Below are 10,473 nucleotides of genomic sequence, written 5' to 3'. Positions count from 1 at the left end.
AAAACATTTAGCTCATATAGTCTCTCAATGCTAGCTCACTCAGTTGTATTTTTTATTGTTATGTTAATCACCATACATCATTAGTTTTGGATGTAGTGTTCCGTGATTCATTGTTTGTGCATAACACCCAGGGCTCCATTGGGACATATTACATAAAAAAACCACAATACGGGGGTGTCTGGTGGCTCAGTGGTTAAGACTCTGCCTTTGGCTCAGGTCATGGTCCCAGGGTCCTGGGATAGAGCCCTGCATCAGGTCTCTGCTCGGCAGGAAGCCTGCTTCTCCCTCTCCCACTCCCCCTGCATGTGTTCCCTTTCTTGCTGTGTCTCTGTCAAATAAATAAAGAAAATCTTAAAAAAACCCAAAAAACCCACAATACTTTCTTTTGAAAAATCAGAATATCTGACCACATCGATCCCATGCTCTTGTGTGGCAGCACTGGAATGGGTCCACCCTGCTCAATCCCCTACATTTAGGCTGCTGCCAATTACCATTGATCACCGTGCTTGTCTGTGTGGTTATTTTTCCTTATGTCCAGGCCACTTCACTTATTTATATTGCCTGCACTGTGGGGATTTGAATTCTGGTGATTATTTAGAGAAGGTGGCAAGAATCATCAGAAACTTTTCCCAAATCATAGTTACAGGAAAGATGATTGAGAAGTGGAGCAGTGGGGACACACATAAGAGAAAAGGTTTTTGGAATTGAATCAATAAATTATCATTCTTGCTAGCTAAATGCCCCTGGGGGACAAAAGCTAAACGTCAAAGTACAGTCAACATTTAATAGGGAGAAGTTCTTCAGATTAGTGTTTTCATAATGAAATACATAAATGTGGAAGAGAAAATAGTACAATGCCCAGAGAAAGCTCAGATCCAGATACAGAGAACATCACCTTTCATTGAAGAGTCTTGAAAATCTGTATAATTGAGATGAGAATTCAAACATTCCCAACCACTTAGAAGAAAGCAAATTGTGAAAAGACAAAAGTAGAACCAAGGCAACCCAGGAACTAAACTCATAATACACATTTCTCAAGAAAACCTCACCAGAGTTCTCAAAGTCTACAGAGATGGTGTTCCTACCATCCTTTGTACTGGAGAACAACTTTTCTGCTCACAATTCTTGTTTTTCATTTTTGTCATCTTCTAAAGTGTCAGAATTATCCTCATAAATAGAGGTTGATCTCCCAGATCGTTCTTCATAAATTTCTTCATTCTTGGCAATTATTTTTTGCCTATAAAGAAAGAGAAGATGTATCACTATAGACTCAAAGGGTAGAAGGGCCTCTAGGATATCTGGGGGGAGAGAAATATGGTTTCATTCCTTCACTGGGGGAAGTCGCACACATTACTTGCAGTGGTTTTGAATTTAGTGAGATATGATATTTATGTTACCAAATTCCCAGATGAGGAATATTCTTCTGAGGGGAAACAGACTATGCCACCCAAAATATGCTACCTTGCATATTGATTAGTTTGAACTACAGTTACTTAAGCCAACAGCCAGTACAAGAAAGATTCTCTGACCCTCCTTTGTCCCCCTGAAAGCAGGAAATAAAAGTACCCTCCCTATACCAGAAGGTAAAGAGACATCCTTATCACCAGAAATAGGGAATTTAGGGCTGAGGAGGCTGTGTAAACATACCTTGTTACTTCCTCCCTAATTTACTACCCCGAGCCCAAACTCCTTTGTCTTGTCAATTCTTTACAGATTTATTGTCTTTTTGTCTAAAAGGTATAAAAGCTGCCCACTTTGGTCACTTCTTTGGGTCTCATATTTTTATGTGCTCCTGTACATTCAAAATTTAATTTGTTTTTCTCCTGTTAATCTGTCTCATGCCAATTTAACTATTAGACCAAACAACCTACAAGGGAAGAAGGGAAAAGCTTTACTCTCCTATACCACCAAATCAGTGCAATGAATCACTTGCCTTTATTAAAATATTGACCAAAATTTATCTCAGTCATTTAAAAAATGCATCTTCAGGTAACAGTATAATTTCTGACCTAAAGTTGATTTCCACAGGAACTAAATACAGCTGTATCTAAGTGTAAAGCACTGACACCTAAACCCCTAAACTCTCAGGGGACATGGTAAAAACTCGGAGCTCCATGTGTTATCATGACAGTTTCCAATCATTCATTCAACAAGTATTTATTATATATCTACTATGGACTCCACGCATAGGACATTCTGGAAAAGGCAAGAGTACAGAGACACTGAAAAGATCAGTAATTGCCGGGAGTTGGGAGGGGAAGCCAAGCATGAATAGGTGGAGGGCAGAGCACTTTAGGGATTTAAATATATTGTTTATATATATTAATATTAATATAATATATTAAAATATATTCACAGAACTGAATAAACTCAGAGACCCTCAGATAAATTTCCTGTGCCGTTCTGCATTAAGACTAAGATGTAGGTAAGAGAGAGGAGTCTAGACACATTCCCAAAACCACCTCAGATGAACTGTCTGACCTTCGCAGGTGATTTCTGTGGCCTGGCTCTGAGTATCTCCCTCCTGAAAGTCCCTGTGCCTTGACCTTATCAGGGAATACCTGGGTTCATCTTCATCTATTCCTCGCCCAAACTCCCTCCCACTTTCTAAGGATAACTCAGCCATATCTTTTTGAGCAGCGTCCTTCATACCTTAGATGAATGTTTTCTTCTGTCAGAAGCTGTATGGTATATTTAAACTTTTCTTCAGCTTCAGCAAGCTTGATCTGGAACATTTTCTCCAGATTTCCCACTGTAGCTTTCTGAAGGACATATAAATTTTAATAGCCGTCTTTCCTAAACCAGAGTCACCCAGAGCAGAGCTATATGGTAGAGCCGCCCAGAGACCTGGATTCCTCTGCACAACCCCCATCCCCACTCCAGCCAGGACTTGCCTCTCTCTGAAGTTCCATCTGGGTTTGGTAGAGGGTTGTGTTAAGTGTTTCTAGGATAACAGCTTGTGTATTCAATTCTTCCTCCATGACCTGTGTAAGAAGAAACTTTCAGGACAACATGACAATATCTACCCATTTATTCTCTTCTGCAGGACACCTGGACTAGAAGGTGAAGCATCAACTTTAGCAACTCTTTACACTGTTCAGTCACTTGACCCTGTTAATTCTACCTCCTGTATGTCTTGCCCATCTATACGCCCCTCTGCAGACTCACTATCACCATCTCAGATCCAGCCCTCACTGGGGCTCGCATGGGTTGTCACAATAGCTACCAATCACTCATTCATTAAACAAATACTTATTATTGGAAAGGGCAAAACTACAGAGACAGTAAAAAGAGGAGTGATTGCCAGGGGTTGGGAGGGGAAGCAAGGGATAAATACGTGGAGGACAGAGGACATTTAGGCAAAGAAACTACTCTGTATGATATTGCAATGGTACATGGCATGCTGCATTTGATGCATTCGACAAAACCTATAGAATGTGTGACACAAAGAGTGAACCCTAATGTAAACTATGGACTTTAGTTAAAAGGGATGCATCAATAATGGTTCATCAACTGTAACAAAAGTAACACAGTAAGGTAAGATGTTAATAATAGAGAAAATTGTATGTTTGTGTTGGGGGAGGATATAAGGAATCCCTATACTTTCTGCTTAATTTTGCAGTAAACCTAACACTGCTCTAAAAAAAATAGTCTTTTAATTAGGAAAAAAACCCTCCTGTTGTAGGCACCAGGAGTATTATGATGAACAAGAAAAATATAATTCCTACTCTTATGGATGTACATTCTAGTGAGGGGGTGGAAAAATTAAATAAAAGTTAATAATTACAATAATAAATTTAAAACAAACCAAGGATAAGATAGAAGATGCAGTGTAAGTGCAGGGAAGGGACAAATGTGGAATCTATGTTAGATAGATGCTGAAGAGACTATAAGAATGAACCAGATGGGTCTCTGCTTTCAGGTGTCAGCTCCGTTTAACTCCTACATGTCCTCAGAGCTCTTCCCATGGGATAAGCATCCTCCCAAGATGTATAGACTAGAGACGTACTATTACTTACTGCAACCACATTGTACAAAGCACTGTACCAACTCACTTAGCATTCTTTTATTTACTTATTCACTCAAAAAAATCAATTGGTAGTCACTGTATGTCTTGATGTGCCAGGCATGCTCTAGAAACTGGAGATTAGTGGTAGAGAAAACAGACAAAAATCTCTGCCTTCATTGAGTTTATCAGGTTAGACAATTATAAATCTGTATAGAAAAATAAAACAGGGAAAAGGAAGCGTTGGGTGGGTTGTTAAGCCTTTAAATAGAGTGGCCCCTCAGAAGTGGCATCTAAGCAAAGAACAGAAAGAGGTAAGGAAGTCAGTCATGTGGATATCTGGGAAACAGCTTCCTAGGAAGAGAGAATGCCAACTGCAAAGACCTCAAAGTAGTGGATCCTGGTGTGTTAAAAAAACAGCAAGGGGTCCAGTCCCACTGGGGTAGCATGATGGAGGAGAAGATGTAGAAGGAGGTAAGGATGGGGGAAAGAACCACGAGCATGGAGCAGGTAGAACAATCCCCAGGGTCAACACAGGACTGGGAATAGTTATATTCCCACAAGCTAGAGTACACAGGGTATTGGGTAGACTACTCAAAAGGGTATTATCTCTCTGTGTGTGGGGGATTAACCTTAGACCAAAGACTGCTTTAATTCTGCCTAACAAAGCTTAAAGGTAAGGCTTGAAAATATCAAACTGTTTCTAAGTAACTTAATGGCTTCCCAGAACAAAGTACAACTATATTTAAAGGAATACAAAGATATTCAGCACCCAAAAAGTTGAACTTCACAATGGCGGTTGTCCAATAAAAAATCACCAGGGATGCAAATAAGTGAGAAAATATGGCCACAAATGAGGAGCAAAGTCAATTAATAGAAACAGATCCAGAAAGCAATTATAGAATTAGAAGACAAGCTCAATAAAGCAGTTATTATAATACACTGGGTCTTCCTTGTTCCTTGTTTTGACCTATCCCTCTACCATGCAGGGCACTGAGGTCTGTTTACCCAACAATGATGAAGCCTTGCCTAATCTCTAAGATATCATTCCACGATTTTATAATGGCTAGTCTTTTCCCAAACATGTCCATTCCGGATCCAGGTTAAATTCTCTGTGAAAGAAAACCACAAGGGTGTTTATGGGTTTGAACCTTTTCCCTTCAGGTGTCTGCCACATGGAAGTGCCATAATTTGTCCCAGAAGAACAGAATTCTTTGAAGAAACTGTTGGACATGAGGCACACTCAGAATTTTAAGGAGAGGCTTGGAGTTAGAGTTCCCAGAGGCAGTATTGTAATTTTTAGAGCCTAAAGGAAGAATTTGGTATTTCAGAAGTCAAGACTCTTGTGGTTTGAGCCTTACTAGAAATGGAAGGCATCTGACACTGAAGATCACAAGCATATTGCTTATATATTTCTTCAAGTCACTCTAAAAAGATGCTAAGGGCTTTGTTTTACAGTTGACTTTGTATTATAGTTCTAAAGCTCTTTTTGACCTGTTGAATCCAGCAAACTCAGCTTTAGATACCCCCCCACCCTTTTTTTTGGTTTTGGAAAATTATTATAGATTCCATTTTATTGAGAGTACACAATTTTATTGATGCATTTGTAAGATGCTAATTCCACAGGAAAAATGAAAAAACTTACCTGTTTGGTCTTTCTTAGCTCCTCTAATTGTAAGGTATCCTTTTCATGTTGTTTCAGTAGCTCCTAAAAATAATTGTATTTGGAAAGGGTCAGCACTGCGGTTTCTAGTACTTCTTTCAGAGAATTAAGAAAGCCAGAGTAGGATTCTGGAATATCATATTCACCAAAGTTTAGATATTGGTATAATGAAGCACACATTATAAACTAATGAGATGACATGTTGAAGTTAAATTTTGAAAATCTTACTTATGTGCAACCTCGGTAGGGTTACTATTGTTGAATATTGTTGACATGGTTGAATATTCTGTTCTGCCACAGATTGATCTTTATATTCAGTACAATCCCAGTCAGAATACTTTCTTGACAAACTAATTCTGAAATTTATATAGAAATGTAAGTGATATAGGAGAGCCAAAATAACCTTGAAAAACAAGAGCAAAACTGGATTTTTACTCCCTGATTTCAAACTATAGTAATTGAGACAATGATTGTCTTGACCTAGGTATGGACAAAGAGTTCAATGGAATAGAATGGAACAACTAGATATCTATACAGAAAAAAACGGCCTATGACCTCTACCTCACTCCATACATAAAAATTATTAAAAATGGATCATAGAGGAGTACCTGGGTGGCTCAGTCAGTTAAGCGTCTGCCTTCGGCTCAGGTCATGACCCCAGGGTCTTGGGATCGAGCACTGTGTTGGGCTCCTTGCTCAGCAGGAAGCCTGCCTCTCCTTCTCCCTCTACCCCTCTCTCCACTCATGCATGTGCTCTCTCTCTCAAATAAATAAATAAATAAATAATCTTTAAAAAGAAAACAAAACAAAATGGATCATAGAATAATAAAAACTAAAATTATAAAGCTTTTTTTTAGAATAGAAGATCTTTAAAAAATATAAAAATAAATAAAATAGAAGATCTTTGTATTCCTGGACTAGGCAACAATTTCATAGAAAGGACACAAAAAGCTGTAACTTTCCTGTAAAAAGGAAAAAATTAATAATTTGGTTTTCATTAAAATAAAAAACTTCTGCACATCAAAAGATAACACGAGCAGAATGAAGAGGCAAACTACAGGCTAGGAGACTGTGTTTGTGACACATGTACCTAACAAGGAACTTGTTACAGTACATAAAGTACTCCTACATATCAATAATAAAAAGATATACAATCTAAGTTTTTTCAAATGGCAAAAGACTTGAACCAGCATTTCACAAAAGAAGACATATAAGTTGTCTGATAAGCATATAAAAAATTGCCCAACATAATTAGTCACCAGGGAAACTAAAACTACAATGGAATATCACTTCATACCCATTGGAAGGGTCAAAATTAAAAGGATGCCAACACTAGTTGCTGATGATGTGGAGCAACTGGAATTCTCATGTTTAAGATGCAAGAGTAAAATGGCACAGCTACTGTGGAAAGTGGCTTGGCAATTTCTTTCTTTCTTTTTCTTTTTTTTAAAGATTTTATTTATTCATTTCAGACAGATACGGAGAAAGAGAGCATGAGCAGGGGGAGAGGCAGAGGGAGAGGGAGAAGCAGACTCTTTGCTAAGCAGGGAGCTGGACATGGGGCTTGATCCCGGCACCCTGGGATCATGACCTGAGTTGAAGGCAGACGCTTAACCATCTGAGCCACCCAGGTACCCTGGCTTGGCAATTTCTTATAAAGTTAAACCTATAACTACCCTAGAAACCAATAACAACACTGCTAGGTATACACCCAAAGGAAATGAAAAATTGTGTCTACAGAAATACTTGTACAAGGGTGTTTACAAAACCTTTATAAAATAGGGAGGACAACAAATGGAAACAACCTAAACCTCCAAAAACAGGAGAATGGTAAACACGTTGTGGGATATTCCTACAAAGGGATGCTAATGGGCAATAAAAAGTAAGAAATTACTGATATAAACAACAAATGGAAAAATTTCACAGACATTGTGTTGAGGAAAAAGAAGCTAAATACAAAAGAGCATATAGTGCATGATTCCATTTATATGGAGCTTAAAAACAGGTAAAACTAATCTATGGTGGTAGGAATCAAAATAGTGGTTGTCTTGGGGCAAGTTTTGAGGGAGAGAGGGCTTAAAACTGGGAAGGAATACAAGAGCGATTTTGGGGTTGATAAAATGCTCTAGATCTTTACCTGGGTGTTGGTTACATAGATATGTACATTTGTCAAAACTCATCAAACTGTATACTTACGATCTGTGCATTTTGTTAATTGTAAACTATACTTTCATGAGAAAGAGAGTGAGACACAGAGCAGCATTTACAGATTTATAGTCAGCATCACTGGAGAGAAAATAGGAGAGAGGAAAGGATGCATGCAGATGATCAAATCTCTCCCCACTAGAGGAATTGCTCCTCCTTATTCAGATGTCTGAGCCCTCCAGACCCCAGAAGCGCTAGCCACACTGCATAGCATGCCCCATATCCTCATTACTGTCTTGCTCAGTTATAGTGAATGCCAGAAATGGGATTTGATTGGTGAAATTAGTGGCTTTTTAATTAGCATGATGATTGGAAATGGGCTCTTAAAAATGGAATATTCAAGGTAGATACTATTTTAGAGACACGGTCCACTTTGCAGGAAAAGAGTACAGGAATCTAACAAAACCTGTAGGCTGCGCACTCAGGAATGGCGTCTAAGACTTGACTCCTAGGTGGTCCTATGTCTGCTTAGGAGGTGCCCCGGCTGCCTGAGGCTGACTCCAGGAGTTGCAGAATCCTATCCCTGTCATGCCTTTGCAGATAACTCCAATGAATCTTTCATGGACCGAAAAGCTCAGAGAGCTGGTGGTATAAGCGCTTGGGGCCTGCTTGCTAATGCAGGTTTGTTTAGTAAATGCCCATATGTCTGAGACCTGCTTTCACGATGACCTGGTAGCAGTATCAAGGTGGTGGGGGAGTGATGAACAGGAGTAGCTCACCCTCACCCCCCTCTAACTTTGAGGTAGCTCCTCTTATTTACTCAGAGCTGTACATGACCAAACTTGCTTAGTTTAGTTTGCTCCACTGCCCTTTCTCTTCAGCTCCAGTCAAGGATGAGGAGGAGCATTCAGAGACTGGGGTTTTGGCAAAATAGGGAATTCCGAGTTCTGTATGTGTTTAGCATTCTATTATTCCCTGTTAGTTCAAATTTTCATTCCACCATGACCCTGTGGTAAGACTGTCTAGATAAGGACAGCAAGACTGCCGGTCCGCTTGGGTACATTTCCAGGGAAGCTGGGAAAGGAGGAATATGCCCATAAAGACAAAAAGCTCGCCTAATTACAGAGACACCCCTGGGACCCGGATGTCTCAGCGAGGCTGCACCTTCAACCCCTCACGGGCATGGGGCCTAAGTTACCTCCTTCTCTCGAATGAAGTTCTCAAAGATGGCACTGTAGGAATCATTTATTTTCTTCTTTTCTTCTATTGACTCTAACTCAAACTTTTTTGTCATTTTATGTTCTGTGGAGGTGAGAAGAAATTACACGTATGAGGAAATGTGGGGAAAGCAGATGCGAGGGAAACTCCAAATGTTTGAAGATAATAGAAATTCTGGACTGGGTCAAACTCAAGTTCCTTTCAGCCTGGTGTTCGGCTTCTGACGTTTACCTGGAGATGTGTGAGAGTCAGGTGAACATGGCACTGGTTTTCAGGGATGTCAGTCATATGGGACTTGCCCCAATGTCTCTGATTTTTCTGTGTATGTGTAATTTATTTTAGATCTCTTGATTATTATTTTGTCCATTCTCACCGCCGAAGTAACCAGTATGCTTTCTTCAATATCCTTACCTTAAAATACAGCTCTTGGCTAATGTGATACCTCCAGCATAAATATTTATTCTGTACTTAGCCCTGGGGTAGAGATAGGTTTAAACTGTTTCTGGTGCAGGGGAGCTTGCCAACAGAGGCCCAATACCAAACAGGGGGTAGTAGGGGGTGGCTGACACGCAGCCTCATTGTGTTGGGGATGGATAGGGAGGCAACCTCTAGGCTCACAGGATGGGTCTGGGCTGAGCTATGCTGTGCACAGCTAAAATCTGCTTTTTCAAAACTGAGTGAACATCTTTTTTTTTTTTTAAAGATTTCATCTATTTATTTGACAGAGAGAAACAGAGAGGGAAACACAAACAGGGGGAGTGGGAGAGGGAGAAGCAGGCCTCCCGCGGAGCAGGGAGCCGGACGCGGAGCTTGATCCCAGGACCCTGGGACCATGACCTGAGCTGAAGGCAGACGCTTAACGACTGAGCCACCCAGGCGCCCCCTGAGTGAACATCTTAACTTAGATTTTGACAACATGGAATGGGTATAGTATGGGAAGCTCGAAGTCTGGAAGAAGACAGGGTCCCGCCATACCAGGGTCCTAGCTAAAGCCTCAAATAGGTGCAGCTCTGCATTCCTTCCCTCAGCTTAATGCCAGGGTCTTCATGCTGCCTCTGGCAGTCAGAGTCCCCAGTGGGGTGGGAATGGCCTTGAGGATCTACTTCCCCAGGGGGTTTCTGCACTTAAATGAGTAATTTGTTGAAATCAAACAAATCTGATACAAACTGGGTTGAGGCAGGATGTGGTATAGGTTTGTAGAGGCCCTACTCCTACCTCAACCAGTCCTCTAGGTCAGGAAGCAGAGTCTCTGTAAATTCCTCTCTCCTTTTTCCATTTATGAAAATGCTCGGAGTGGGTAGAAGGCTCATCTATAAATCACTTTCTATGATCCAAACTCTGTGCTAGGTGTTGGAAATATTAAAAATATAAAGTAATATATAAATGGATCAAATCAACATGTACATTTTAAACATATGCAATGTTATATGTCAATTGTGTC

The 10,473-nt window shown here is 40.1% G+C and overlaps 1 protein-coding gene across 5 annotated transcripts in view; it reads right to left on the bottom strand.

The window, feature by feature from the left end:
* The window catches only part of FLACC1 (flagellum associated containing coiled-coil domains 1), a 38,101-nt gene that overhangs the window by 4,757 nt on the left and 22,871 nt on the right, over positions 1–10,473 (bottom strand). For 3 of the 5 annotated variants that reach the window (XM_073880180.1, XM_073880195.1, XM_073880186.1), the window contains 5 exons: positions 9,013–9,116; positions 5,652–5,714; positions 2,891–2,984; positions 2,653–2,758; positions 523–1,237 (listed from right to left, as the gene is read on the bottom strand). In XM_073880180.1, coding sequence (XP_073736281.1) covers positions 1,117–1,237; positions 2,653–2,758; positions 2,891–2,984; positions 5,652–5,714; positions 9,013–9,116 — 488 coding nt within the window. In that variant the 3' untranslated portion in view covers positions 523–1,116. Of the gene's footprint in view, positions 1–522; positions 1,238–2,652; positions 2,759–2,890; positions 2,985–5,651; positions 5,715–9,012; positions 9,117–10,473 lie in introns of those variants that run through there. The other 2 variants (XM_073880183.1, XM_073880188.1) reach the window with 2 other exon arrangements.

The sequence above is a fragment of the Callorhinus ursinus genome, unplaced genomic scaffold, assembly GCF_003265705.2.
Source record: "Callorhinus ursinus isolate GAN/ISIS: 27379988/994484 unplaced genomic scaffold, GSC_fseal_2.0 scaffold2, whole genome shotgun sequence".
NCBI classification, from domain to species: Eukaryota; Metazoa; Chordata; class Mammalia; order Carnivora; family Otariidae; genus Callorhinus; species Callorhinus ursinus.
The sequence above is the reverse complement of the archived record's forward strand: the minus strand, read 5'-3'. Positions and strand labels throughout refer to the sequence as shown.